Source organism: Phalacrocorax aristotelis, chromosome 18, assembly GCF_949628215.1.
Source record: "Phalacrocorax aristotelis chromosome 18, bGulAri2.1, whole genome shotgun sequence".
NCBI lineage: Eukaryota > Metazoa > Chordata > Aves > Suliformes > Phalacrocoracidae > Phalacrocorax > Phalacrocorax aristotelis.
This window is the reverse complement of record NC_134293.1, coordinates 1622445-1636752: the sequence shown is the minus strand read 5'-3', so window position 1 is coordinate 1636752 and position 14308 is coordinate 1622445. Positions and strand designations below refer to the sequence as shown.

General features: G+C 54.4%; 1 protein-coding gene across 1 annotated transcript in view; it reads left to right on the top strand.

Annotated features, from left to right (window-relative positions):
- SSH2 (slingshot protein phosphatase 2) overlaps positions 1–13249 on the top strand; it is a 103926-nt gene extending 90677 nt beyond the window's left edge. The window contains 3 exon segments of the mRNA XM_075112756.1: positions 244–444; positions 4760–5603; positions 6893–13249. Coding sequence (XP_074968857.1) covers positions 244–444; positions 4760–5603; positions 6893–8881 — 3034 coding nt within the window. The 3' untranslated portion in view covers positions 8882–13249.
- Positions 13250–14308: the final 1059 nt, after the last annotated feature.

Below are 14308 nucleotides of genomic sequence, written 5' to 3'. Positions count from 1 at the left end.
ATAAAAGCTTCGGAAGAGCTGTTGTAACAAAATCTGTTCAGAATATCAAGGCCTTGTTCTTTGCTTTCTTGTGTGTCTTGCTCCAGTTTGTAAATTGGATTACCAGATCACATCCCAGACTTCAGCTGTGGCCACAGTGTTGGAAATGTTTGATAATGCTCTGGTAAAGAAGTTATTTTCTTAAGCTTCTCAGAGGCTGTATTTTCTCTTTAATGATCCTCTTTTGTCTTTCTCCCGCTTCAGGAAAAATGGTTCTAAGTGCCTGGTGCACTGCAAGATGGGAGTGAGCCGCTCGGCGTCCACGGTGATCGCCTACGCCATGAAGGAGTACGGCTGGAACCTGGACAGGGCGTACGACTACGTGAAGGAACGGCGCACCGTCACCAAGCCCAACCCCAGCTTTATGCGGCAGCTGGAGGAATACCAAGGGATCCTGCTGGCCAGGTGAGTGGAAGGAATGACCCGGATTACCCGTGTTAAGGCATAACACTTAAATGATTGACTCCATTGTTTTAATTAGAACTTGCATCACTGCATTATGTAAGCTCACGACTGTCTTGGGAAAGGCAGCGCTCTGTTTTCATGGGTTATCTCGGCTGCGCCTGGGAAAATGGGTGTAATAAAGAGCTTTTAGGAGGCTGTTTGGCTTCTAGGACGGCTGTTTTTTGGAGAGTAGCATCCCTTGAACTGCCATCCGAATGCAGCGTTCAGAGCTGTGCAGACTCCAGCAGAGAGAAACAGTGTCCCTATTGCTTGTAACATCACTTGGCAGGGAACTTGCTTTGTCTCCATCTCGGCCTTACACTTCCCTGTTGGACGTGCCCCTCCTCAGCAGCTGGTCTGGTTTTATTTAGATCCCTTTGGTAAGTGTTGGTGTTAGGGGAGGGGACAGGATGTTCTGTGCATTGCAACAGCGGTGTTTATTCCTGCGTGGAATCCTGAGGCCGGTCTGGAGCTGGGCCTGGGATGGGCAAGTGTGTTGTAATCCCAAGCCTACCACCTGATTAGTAAAAAGACATAAATATTGCATGTTTCTGAGAAATCCGCTTGTACGCTGTGTTGAGCAATGTCTTCACGTGATCAGCTGGAAGGAGGTAGTGATACTTCGTGTTTCACCAGATTACGGTATTTTGTTTAGGATCCTGGTGTGCTTTGCCAGGGAGCAGGTCTGAAGAAAGCAGAATTACCCAAGCTGAGCTTCCTGCCGCAGGAGGTGGCTCTTAGCATGTTTTGACCAAAGTAATTATTTCATAGCTGCTTAGTGCCTTTGAAAGGTGCTTTACAGCAACTCAGGTACCTGTGTGCTCTCCTTAGGGCATACTTCTTACCTCGGTCCTCCGCTTGGTTTTGTCCCTTCAGGTCTGTCCTATCCACTTGTGAAGATCTCCCTTCCCTTTTTCTATGCTAATGACTTGTCATTCCTCCTGTGCTCTCCACCTGCTCCCAGCAGCCTGGCTACCTCTGCTGCTGGACCACATCTGGATGCCCAATTTTTACACCAAATCCCTGATGTAAGCTGTTTTTGTCACTGAAATGTGCTTCCTCCTTCCCTCTCTGTACAGATTAGCAACCCAAGGGCTCCTCCCAGCTAATTCCCTGATCAGGTGCACTCCAGGATCTTTGTCCTCCACCTCCTCCCATGCCTGCTTTTCTCTCTTTCTGCTCCCCAAACCTTGACTGCCATAATGACCCTCTTTCTCCTGAAAAAAAGCAGCCGAGTAGTATGGAGTCTCAGGACAGATCACAGTGGAATAGATATTTTAAGAAATTGCGCTCTTCTGGACTGAAATCCTTTGAGACAGACACCACACCAGCCTTTGGTGCCTCCTCGTGTGACACCAAACATGCTGCTGGCACCAGTTAAGAAAGGTCAATGCGTAACTCTGAGCTAGAAGTGACCTGACCAGTGTGGTGTGCTATGTAGCATTGGGCAGACTGGGAAATTGGATCTCACTGGGGTAAACTGGGTGGATGAAAAGAAGCTGTTCAGGTGGGAAAAGCATGCCAGTGTCCTTTGCCACAGGTTGGTGAACATCTGTGAGGAGCCCTGGGCTGGTGGCAGCTGGTATATCACATCCTCAAGCCCTCAGCCCTGCAGCTGGTTTAGGTAATCTGTCAGTCTGGTAGTTGATGGCACACCTGCAAAGCCACCCGGTACAAACATTTTTGTTAAGGATATTTTTTTCCCCTGCTGTCTTCCAGTAATTTATTTTTCAGGAGGTAAATCTTTCTTGCTGCCATCATTTGTATGGTGTGTGGCTCCCCTCCCACTTAAGCACACCACTGCTCCTGACCTACTCTGCAAGTCCCCATACAATGGCACGAACAGGATTACTCGTGAGGCTTTAAAAAATGCAAGAGCAGTGCATTACATCTGTCTGCGTAGGACTAAAAAGCCTGCAGTAAGTGAAGCTTTACTGAAGGAAGGAGTAGCCTCTCTGTGCTGCAGAAATGGTCCCTCTTTATGTGGTTCCTTTCTCAGCTCCAAACTGCTTTTTCTCCTTTTTCTTCTCTGTGTTATTTAGCTTTGGCCTCTGGCCGCCTTGTTTATTGCTGCGGTATTCCAGGACAGGTGAAAAAAAAAAAAGCCAAACTCAAACAAACAAAAAAACCCCAGAAAAACAACAGATTCACGCTCATGTGACTGCTCCGATTTCAGAGGGAAGGCGAGGGCAGCCATGTGCTCGCACTATCTAGTTACGGTTTTGTGTTGGGCTTATAGCAACTGGGGTATGTTTTCCAGCTGTAAAATGAAAACCCCCTGCCTGCTTTTAGTCACCACAACAAGCGTGTTTTGCTCTTTGGGACTGTCGTACTTCCTGGGGTTAGTTAAACTGTCCCCTCCCTCTGGTGATAGACACAGAAAGGCTGAGCCAGCCCTGTTTCTTTTATCAGTTACGGATAAGTTACAGGAAAAGAGTGTCTGGGATCCCCTATGCCTTGTGCGACTTATGAATCAACAGCAATAGTTTTATACCGGAGCCTGGTGAGCTGGCTGCAGCATGGGGGGGAGGTGTGGGGGGCTCCTGGTCCAAGGCTGGTGTGGGCACAAGCTGGCCAGCCCTGGTGCTGCCCCCGGACCTTGTGCCGTGCCTGGCACACCGAACGCCTGGGCGGCCGTGGGCTATCCCCCCCGGCACCGGGAACGCTGCCCAGGATGGGCAAGAGGTGGCTGTGAGCTCTAGGAAGGGACTGGGGCTCCTGTTCTTTGACCCTGCTCTTAGCACCTCTTGCAGATTGTAAAACCAGAGGAGGTGTGAGATTAAAAGTTAATAAACACACCTCTCTCCCCCAGCGGTTGTTGACAACTGTTCTGGTTCTCAGATCAAGGCTGTGCTAGGCAAGTTTGGTTCCATGCGCAAGGGTGATTTTGACTTTCAAAACCAGGTGTGTAGCAGAGGGCTGGATTTGAGCACCAAAGCACCAGGGTGAGGAGTGCCCTCAGAAAGCAGCAGCGACTTCTCCCCAGGTTACATGAGCAGAGGCATGGGAAATGTTTGGCATCCCGTACAGAGCCGCAGCAACAACCTGCCTCACAGACAAGCCTGGATCTGCTGCCAGTGTCAAATTTTGCTCCAAAACCCATTAGAGACAGAGCACGTGCCCGCCAGAGCAATGCCTTTGGCCTTTAGCCTTGACTCTCCTCCCCTCTGAAAAGACCTGGTTCTGCCCTGTGTCATACATGAAAGTCGTAACTGATTATGGGGTTAGAAAGCTAAGTCCATGATAGATTATTTTCCATAGCTTTTGGGCACCTAAAACTAAACGGGGGCGTTGTAGTTAGTTCAATAGCATGTGTTAATTACCTTACTGCAGCCAGTGGATGTGTCTGGGAGCGCCTGCTCACACTAGCAGGGGACTGGAGGGGTTTCGCGAGGTCTCCTGCAGATCCAAGGACCTTTCTGTGGTATCTGCTCTCCTCCTAGGGGCAAACCGTGGAAGCACAGCCCTGTGGCCGTGGTCACTGAGCAAAGCCCTTGCTAGCGGCAGCTAGACATGGCTAACGGCTGTGGTTTCACTGTGAGAAGTTGCCTCCTTTGCTCTCTGTAAGCCCTGGGGCTGGGTTTCTTGGCAGGCGGAGATAAGGAAGGTGGTGCCCTGCCGCTGGCAGTTGCTTGGCCTTGTGACTGCTCAGACCTTCCTAAAGGGGCTTTCCAAGAGCTGGAGAACTCTTGAGCTTCCTTCCTGTGAAAGGCAGGTGGTGTTTTGGGCTGCTTGTTGACTGTTGAGGATGTCTTCTGTGTTTTATGCACACCCACATCCTCCCAGCCCACCCTCTTGGTGCCAGAGCTCGGTTGTTGATCACTGAAACTCTTCAAAGAAGGAGCCACAAGAGCAAGGGGGTTTCATTCAGTGTCAACCGTCTGCTCATGTCCAGGACTGGGGACCCTGACTCTTCTGGCCATTGCTCACCTGCAAGCAAATGCAAGAGCACTTGCAGGCTCAGAAAGGACCAGATTCTGTAGTCAGTTAAACATTGCATTTGTTGAATAGACAGATAAAATATTGCTGGGGAACACGTGTATGGAGCACAACAGTGCAGTGGGATTTAGCTGCTGGAGAGTGGTTTGTTACTGGATCAACTTCTCCAGCAGCAGGTTTGGCCCTGAACTGTTCAGGGGAAGCTGCAGTTGTGGTCGATGACTCCAGTGTTTGGCACGGGTTTTCATGTAGGTTGCGTCCTCTTACAACAAGGTGGGCCTGGCCCTGGTGTGTGGAAACACTACTCAATATTTTCATTTGCTTTTCTTCCCCGCAGCAAACAGCGGCATAATAAGCTGTGGCGCTCGCACTCAGACAGCGACCTCTCGGACCATCACGAGCCCATCTGCAAGTCTGGGCTGGAGTTGAACAAGAAGGAGATCACCACCTCAGCCGACCAGATCTCAGAGGCCAAGACCAATGACAACCAGCAGCCGATGCCTCCCATCTACTCAGCTGAGCTAGGCAGGGAGCAGCAGCTCCCAGAGGATGCAAATGTGATCGAGGAGATGCGTGTGAAGGAGAGGAGGATCCACCTAGAGTTTACATGTCGAGACTACCACACTGAGCAGATGGAGGACAAGCTGAACCTGAACAATATCAATGGCTGTACGGCAGGGTGTTGCGTAGACTCGGTCCCCCCCGATAACTGCCATGCTTCTGAGGCCTTAATGCAACTCCAGCACCCCTTGGAAATAACAGAGTTTCCTGATTTGACAGTGGATGATCTAGAAAAAGATGCCCTTAAGCCTGATATGAACGTGCACTTGGTTCCCATGGAAGAATTCACTTCGTGCTTAAAAGACTTTCCCCAATCTCCGAACCAAAATTCCCCGAGTCTCCAACAGAATCCCCAGCCAGAAGTGAGAGACTTCAGTACAGACAGGATTGATTTCTTCAGCGCTTTGGAGAAATTCGTGGAGCTTTCCCAGGAGAGCCGGTCACGCACCTGCTCCCATTCCAGGACGGAGGAGCAAGGGAGTGGAAGGAACGGGGTCTCCAGGGTACCTGTGCTGGAAGTGCCGCCTGCTGCAGACGGGGGTGCAGATGCTCGAAGGAACAGCTCTGGAAACTCGCCTCAGGCATCGGATGACTCTTCCACAGACGAAGAGCAACAAAAGGTTAAAATAACTTGCTCTTTTTTTTAGGAACTGCTGCTCAAACCTATCTGCTGGTAGTCTTCTTGCTGGGAGGTTGCTGTGCATGGGGGATTTTCCAGGCCTGTCTTTCACTGAACAGGGTAGCTGTTTGGGGAGGGATTGATAGATGCTTCCCTTTCTCTTCACTTTTAGATACTTGCCCTTTTCTGCACTTTGTCCTTAAACATCTGTTTGTTGGCAGTGGTGGGGCACTGGCTGAGTCGACCTTGACTTGACCTGCTGCGCTGTTCTCATGAGAAACTTATTTTTGAGTTTTGCATCAGGAGAGCAGATAGGTGGGACTTGACCCACTAAAGCAGCTGAACCCTGAACGGCCGAGGCCAGCCAGCACCCCGAACCTGTGTGGGTATTTATCTGATTTGAGAAATCCACCAAAGAACGGGACAAAGCTGGCACCTTTCCCTGCTTGGGAAGCACCGGCACTGGGATAGTAAATCGAGGCAGATGTAGAGCTTCCGCTGCTGCAGGAAGAGAACGAGCCCCTGTCCAGGCCTGGGGTGATGGGATCAGGCATGTCACGGCTCACTTCTCTCCTGGGTAGAGAGATGTTCCTGACAAAATTTAGTAACCTCTGACTTAAGGTACCTTTCTCCTGCAACTGCTTTCTACCCTCCAGGGCTCTCGCAGGGATTGATGATGTCTGGGGCCATCATTTCCTGGGAGCCTCTCTTATTTAAATTCCACACTGCATTGCTTGAATCTTTTCCATCTCCATGTGAGGCAATAAGGCTTTTCCAAATATAATAGGCCAACGCTCTCGCCAGTGATTTGGCAGAAGGAGCATCTGTGTGGATGGGGGAGTCTCTCTGGCCATTTTCCTCCGGGAAACCAGAGCATTTCAGCGCTCGGTCATTCTTTATGCTGTACTTCTGCTTGCTCCCATACGTGAGCAGAATCTTTCATGTCTTCGGTTCAAAACTCCACTTCTAGCAGTATTAGGATTTTTTTTTAACTGGACTTTTCTTTAAAAAAAAAACACCCTAAATTTCCCTTGGAATTTATTGCAATTAAATAAAAGTTCTTAAATCTCAGTCTATGTGAAAATCCAGCCTGGAATATGTTAAATGCAGTCCCGGAGACAATAATGCTTCTCTGTTAGTGATCACAGCACCTGTAATCTATCCCCACATGCTAGCACGTGTGTGGCTCATTCCTTTGGGAACGCACCTCCATTTCCTTTAAGCTGCTGTCATTTGTTCTGTGTCAGCACAGCTGATCCACTTTGTAATTCCCCTGTTTCTGTGTTGCAGGAGGTCCCCGAGCTGCCTAGCACAGGCCATCTCACCAGATCCCACTCGGAAAATGCCATTTCTGTGAAAGAAATTATCACAGAGATCGAGTCAATCAATCAGGGAGCAGGACCTGCCCCACAGAAGGAGGGTTCAGCCAACCTCACCCAGACACCAAAGAGGAACACGGTGCATGACCTGCCAGTGGAGGCAATCTGGGCATCGGAAAGGGTGGATCAGAGCGAAGGAGCCTGTGCTGGACACCAGGAAAAGGAGAAGGACCCTCTGCAAGCTGAGCAAGAAGCTACCCCATCCCTGCAACCGTCTTCTGGTAAATCGGACCTGGAGGAAAGCAGCCCTGGGGGGGAGCAGCAAGAGCCTCGCGGCTCCATCAACCCTGAGCCCAAGTGGTGCCCCGGCTCTGTCCGGCGAGCCACCCTGGAGTTTGAGGAGCGCTTGAGACAAGAGCAAGAGCACCAGCACGTGACCCCAGTCTGCATCTTACCGACCCGCAAGAACTCCAGGAACGACTCTCCTGCTGCCGAGCTCCTGCCCCGGGGAAAGAGTGAGGAGCCGCCCCTGGAGCTGGCTCTGGAGGATGACAAGGCACGGGGTCCAGGCGCTGAGGAGCTGCTGCTGCCTCCTGGGGCAGAGCTGCCTGCAGGCAGACACCTGCCTGCGGCTCTCGCCGCCTCTGCACAGGAGTCCCTGCCTGCAGAGCCCAGCTCAGGGCAGGAGGGAACGGCACAAGAGTGCAGGACAGTGGTCTCGTTTGATGGGACGGAGAAGCCATCCCTGCCCTCCCTCCTCCCAAAGAGAATTGAAATCATCGAATACACTCCTGCAGTCCAGTCTGCAGAGCGCCCTGATGCAAGCTGTGAGCAGGGCGGGCTGGCCGCAGCCATCCCGTCTTTAGATGAAAACTTGAACCCTTCGTTGTGCTCAGAGAAGGCACTGACCTGTCCCAGAGCTCTGACGCCGGTAAATCTCTCGCTGCCGGAGCACGCGGTACACAAGCAGACCACCTTCGCTGTGGGCAGCCCCAGCGAGGAGGGTGGGGGGTTATCTGTTCACCTCGGTGCTGCTTGCCCCTCTGCCCAGGTGACCTCCACACCTTCGGCCAACCTCGAGCACTCTTCTTACCCTTATGTAATTCACCTGAAAGGCGTCACTGAGCAGAGCACGGGTACAGACGATGAGCTGGTTACGCCGTGTGGCGTTGAGGGAGACACGACTCTCCTGTTCAGGGACAGCCCCGAGCCTCTCTGCAGGGGGGGTGCCGGCACCTTGGGGCAGCTGAGCGGTGAGGACTTCACCAGCCAACATGCTGAAAACATGGACCTTCTGGACATCTCTTTCCTGTGCTACAGCCTGCCCCATAGCTCCAGCAGCCACAGCGTGGAGGAGTGCAGCAACAGCCCTGGGCTGGTCAAGCAGCGAGCGAAGGAAATAGAGGCTCGGATCCGGCACGCGGGGCTCACCACACCCTCCCACATGAAACGCTCGGCATCCTTGGCCAAACTGGACTGCCTGGACCTCTCCAAGGACGACTTATCCGAGAGGGAGTCGGCCTCTTCCGATACCAACCCGGTGCTTCTCACCTGCGTTGCCCTCGGTCGAGGTTTTCACGGGAGGAGGTTGGAGAGGGGCTCGGAAAGTGTGTGCGGAAAGCATCGCCTTTCCTCCCCAGAGCCCGCTAAGCATTTTGTGGAACAGCTCAGAACAGCCGAGTGCATTGCCCAGAGCAAGCCAGTGGAGAGGCCGCTAGCTCAGTACGCCAAAGAGTGCGGCTCCAGCCAGCAGAGTTTGTTTTCCAGCGTGGATCCGACATGGACTAGCTCCGAGGAGGGTCCTCCGCTGCTCCAGGTGCAGCTCCTGGACTCCTTGCCTCCAGCTCAAGGTCTGGCTGTCGCACCCCGGCAGCAGCACGGGAGAACTCACCCTCTGAGGAGGCTCAGAAAGACCAATGATAAAAAGCGGACAACCAATCCCCTCTACAATACTATGTGATCCTGAGCCCTCGGCTGTGATTTCTTACTGAGAACCCGTGGTGTTGCGTTCACGCAAGGGGCAGGTGTAATATAAGGAACATGCACTTTATTGGTTAATTTTATATATATTGTCATTTTACTGTTCCTGGCGCATGTAGGTGTGGGTTGGTTCTTCTGTGTGTGACTCTGACTGCAGGACTGTTTGGGTTTTTTTTTTAAGTTTTTTAACTCTGATAACCTCAAATGTTCCTTTTTTTTTTTTTTCTTAGTTTGTTTTAAAAGAACACCTTTATCGAGAGAAAATTGATATTGGCTTGCTTCGGCAAGGTGGAGTTTTGCTTAGAACCAGGTCCTAGTTCCTAACTTGAATTTTTCCCATGCTGGGGTGAAATGGTGCTGGGTAGTTGTTGGGGTGAGAGCCCCCATAAATGTGAAGGCTGTGCCAAGGTCCCTCTGTTTGGCCTTTCTTTTATTTCTGCAAACTGGAACTCCACGATGCTGGCAGATCACTCGCAAAGCTGCTTCAGGACAGACCCCCCGGCCTCGGTTCGGCTGGCGCATCCCCCAGAGGGAGCGCACGGGGGTAAATCCTCCCGACAGATGGGCTCTGAAGACCCCGGGCAGCCTGGCACTGAGGTCAGCGCCCCCCTCCCGGGGTGGGTCGCGCCGAGCCCCCCGCTTTGTGGTGAGGTGGAGCAGAGCTGCTCCGCGAGCACCTCTCCTCGGCTGCCCCGGACCAGCGGGTGAGAGGAGGAGAGCCCCCAAAGCCAGAGTGTTCTTTTAAAACAAACGCCTCATTGGGGTTTTAACCCTCCCATTACTTGAATACTGCTGTGGGCCTTCCAAGTTCATGGCCATATCATCTGTCCTCTGCCCTCCTGCTGCCTCCCCTCCGCCCAAAAACTGTCCTTGTCTTGTGCCGCCTGAGCTTCCCTCTCCCCTCTGCCATGCTCACAGGCACCTCTGGTCGCCCCCAAACCTAGGGGCTGTTATAATTGTTACATGGCGTGTTACTGCCCCTCCTGAATGCAAAGCTTTGTCCTCTCTGCTGTCACTCCTAACGCTCGACCCAGAGGGAAGATCTTTTCTGGAAGTTTGGGGTTTTTTTTTTTTTGCCTAAATTGTATATATGGTATTTATATAGAATTTTTTTTTCCGTTTCTATGAGGTTTTTTTGTTTTCTTTTCTTTTTTTTTTTTAAAAGGGCAAGACTGCATTCTGTAAACTGGAAAACAAAACCACCTTACTCAAACTCAGTGCTGTTCGCTGTAATCTGCACAGAAATGGGGGTGGATTTGACATTGTAAGCTGTCTTCCCTTTCCAAAAGTGAGCCTCGATGCCAGCCTTTGCCGAACGTATCCCTTCTCCAGTCCTGCGTGAACCCCCGTTACGCCACCGTGGGAGGGGGCGCCGCGTATCTGCCCGCCTCCCTCCCGCTTGACGCTGGGTTTCAGAAGTGCCAGTCGGACGTGGAAAGCCATCAGCTGCTCCGAGCCATTCTGCAGGTTCTCGCTTCTCCGGAGAACCTGCGTTTGAAGGGTCTGCTCCAAATTTCAGCAAATTAATTTTACAGTTCCTGAGCAGTTTGGCTAAATCAAAGCTCCTCACTTCCAATCGTGCATATCAGCGAATTGTATGCGTACTGGAGGAGCAGAGAGAAAGGCACTTGGCGGTTGCAGGAGAGCTCTGGGTCCTGTCTGCAGTCCTGTGGCAGGTCCGTGGCAGAAGAGCGCATCTGAGCTGGAGCTTGGCTCTGGCCCAGACCTGCCCTCTGGGGAGGAGCAAAGCCCTGAGAAGATGCAGAATGGCTCCAGCTGCTGAAAGCCCAGCTTGGAGAGGATGCGGTGTGGGAGGAGCAGCAGGCAAGGCCATGCCTAGAAAGCAGCGCTGATGCTGCAGAGCCTTGCAGGCTCCAATGGGACAACCTCATCCGGAGAGGAGCACATGGCACCGGAGCGCTGTGGAGTATTAGGAAGCAGCATGTCTGCCCTGGGGAAGGGGTGTCCGTAACCCCCCCGCTTGCCAGCAGCAGAAGATAGCCTAGCCATTTGCAAGGTAATCCCACCTCGCTGCCCTCCCGTAGCTCCCAGGGGTGCTCCGGCACTGCCTTGCAGAGCCTGCGTGCCCTCAGCCTGGGCACGGGGCCGCGAGCGTCTCGTCCCTCCCCTCCCGAGGAGCTTGAGCTCTGCTGGGGGTTTGTCACTCATGCTAGCTGCGGCCTGCAGCACAGCCCGAAGTAGCCCAGCAGGGCCCTGTCTTGGGTCAAATAGCACGTCATCCCAGGCCATTTCAGTCGCTAGAAGTCACCCAAGTCCCTGGACCAGGAGGCTGGGTACTACTTTGGGACGCTGAAAGACATTTGGCTTCTCCTAGCCAGCTCCAGCTGGCTGCGGAGCTGGGCAGGCAGCGTGGAAAGGCCAAGTGGCTCATATCATCTTGCGAAGGACAGTTTCAGTCCTTGCCTCCCCCACCGTTCCTGACCCCAGGAGCATGTCCGCTTGCCCCTCCGTGGGCGGCAGGGACGGGGTGCCACCACGCCTGCCCTGCATTGGAGGGAGCGTGCTTGGCTGGAAACGTGTCCCGGTGACAAGGATCTGCTTGGGAGGGGAAAGCCCTGTGAATAATTTGTTCCCTTGAGAAGGGAGGAGGAGGAGGGAGACTGGGTTTCTTTGCCCAGCTTGATCTCAGGAGAAATTGCCTATAGGAAGGCTCTTCCATGCAGACCAGAAATGCTGCTTCCTTCCAATACTCTGCTGCTGTCCGGGGGCTTCAGCTGGGGAGAGCAGCGAGGGGGCAAAGGGCCTCGCAGGGAGGTGCTTTGCTGTCCCTTTCTCGGCTCTGGCCCAGCACAACTGTGGTTTTTCTCTGGGAAGCCTGTGGTCAGGCGGAGGGAGTCGGGAAAGGTGCTGCTCTGGCAGAGTTATGAAGGCCTTGGAGGTCTGGAGGCTCTGACCTGGATGGCAGAGAGGGGAACAGGCTGGAGGACATGTCACGTGCAGCTCTGCGGGGGCCCTGGGTCCTCCTTGGCCAGTGCCTGGGCAGTGAAGCCACCAAGCCCCTGGCATCAGAGGTCTCTGCCTGGGGATGGTTGTCCCTTCCCCAAGCTGGTGGCTCGCTCCTGGGCCCTGTGGCCTCCCCAGGAGAGCTTCTTGTGACCCGCTGAGCACGGCGGGGAGCAGCACCTCCAGAGCGCTCGGCAGCTGACAGGCCTTGCGGATAGAGGGGTTTTAGGAGAAACGGGGTGTTTTAAGGGCATTTTTGTACAAAGCAACTGTTCTTTCAGTCTCTTGCGAAGCCCTCTCGGAGGACGCTTTATTGTTTACATTGACTCCTGTACAATATCTCAGCCATCGCCTCCCCCCTCGCCTGCCCGGTCTCCGGCTGTACTGTAACGTGTGAGCCTTGCACAAACGGATAGCGTGTGCGTGAAACTGGTTTTTACACTGCGTTCTGTTGCACTCGATCGTGTGTGTGCGTGTGTGTGCGTGTGTCCGGTCTGCTTGAGAAGTTGTGACATGTACAAATCTCTCCCCTTCCAGCCCTTTCCTGGGGGCACGGTCCCAGCGGGTGGCAGGAGGGTCAGGAGGTGATGCCGCTTCTGGCTCACTTGGATGTGAAACAAGGCAGGGATTAGCTCTGTGTCCCTCTGCCAGCAAAGGCGTGATGGAAGGCATCCCACCCCGGCTCCGGCTGCTCCGGGAACCTCCGGGGAGGAGCGAGGTGCCGGGAATCGGCGTGGGCACCGGGGCACTGCACCTGCCTGGGGGTTCGGGGAGCCCGGCAGCTCTGCCAGCCCGGCAGCTCTGCCAGCCCAGCACCAGGAGGAAGCCATACCTGCCGCAGGTCCCCTGCTCCTGTTGTGGTGCGTCCTGCCTTAATCTGGTCCTAGCTCCATGCAACCTTCCCCCCCACGCTTCTCCCTAAGCGAGGGACCCCCGAGCCCTTGCTGGCATGGGGCAGAGGTGGGCGCTGGCCTGGCGCAGGAGGGGTCTGGGCTGGGCAGAGGGCTCTCAGTCACCAGAGGTGCTAACAGCCCGCCCGCGCTGCAGATATCTCTGTTGGCACAAAAGCAGGTGCCAGTGCCTTTTATTTTCCTGTACGGAGATGTAACGTCCGTGCGCTGGTTTGTAGGGATCACCCAGGGGCCGGGCAGTCCGTGCTGGAGCGTGAGTCCTCGGGGACGGCTGGCGGTGGAGTTGCAAACCGGGGAGGGGAGCGCTTCTGTCCACCCCTCCTGGATCTTCCTTGGTGGCTGGGATCGTCCCCTTTTCCCTTAAAGATTTTATGACCGATGTGCTCAGCTGTTTTTAAATGTGAACTTTGTGCACTGATGTGCAGATTCAATGTTCTTGTTACCGAATGAATAAAGTTTTATTTTGAAGATGACACGGGCTTGCCGCCTCCTGTTTGGGATGGGGCTGGGGGCGATGAGCGATCCGCGCTGCTGTTGGAGCACGGGGCAGCAGCAGGGTCTGGGGAGCCGGTGTGGGGTTGTTCACTCGTGTCCCGTGCCAGAAGCATAGATGGACCCCTCCCGTCCCAGGCGACCTCCCGTGCAGGGGCCAAGGGGCCGTGCACTCATGCAGATGCTCTCCCAGCTCCCGCTGCGGCTGCAGGGAAGATGCTGGGGGTTGCGTACGTAAAACTGTCGGGATGCTGCGGGTGCCCTCGCTGCACTGCTGCGGGCAGAGGAGCTGTGGGGAGGGTCCTGGGATTTAAGCTCCAAGGATGCAAGGTTTTAGCTGGACCCTAGACCAGACCCACCACGGCCCATGCGGGAGCTGAGCCAAGTCCAAGCACTTAATAACTGCAGCACGAGTGGGTTTCTGCGCTGGGGAACCACCCATCTCAGTGAGTTGGGTTTGCTCCATCGTGTCCCCTGTCATGGCAAAGGTGCAAAGGTCTCTGGGGGCTCCCTCTGGCCTGCCTGGCCATGGGAAGCAGCGGGGCTGCAAGCAGGGGCAGACGGAGAGAGCCAAATCCCCTGGAGCTCAGCCTCACCGTCCCTGCATGAAGCTTCCCACTGGGCTAGGGCTGAGCGAGCACCGGGGCGTGGGACCAGGGGTGCAGGGGCATTGCTGTGGGGCATGGCGGGGCTGGCAGCGTCCCTGGGGTGCCCCATCCCTCCTCGCTCCCCCCAGCACCAGCTGGGGAAAGGCTTCCTGGGGCCTTTTCTCCCCCAGCTGGGGATGTGGCTTGGAGCTGGGGACAGAGGACGTGGGGCTCACTCCATCCCCAGGCTCTAAGGGCAGAGCGAACCAGGGCCGTGGTGGGACTGGGCAGGCGGGGGGTGCCTCCTCAGCCCCCTCCCTCCCTGCCACCTCTTTGGCCAGACAAGCAAGGATGTCACCTTTTCCCTGCCGTTTTGCCAGCTGCCCCCTCCTGCCCGGCTCAGCCAATGCTCGTCCTGCTCCACTCGGTGCCCTTGTAGGGTCCAGGGCTTTG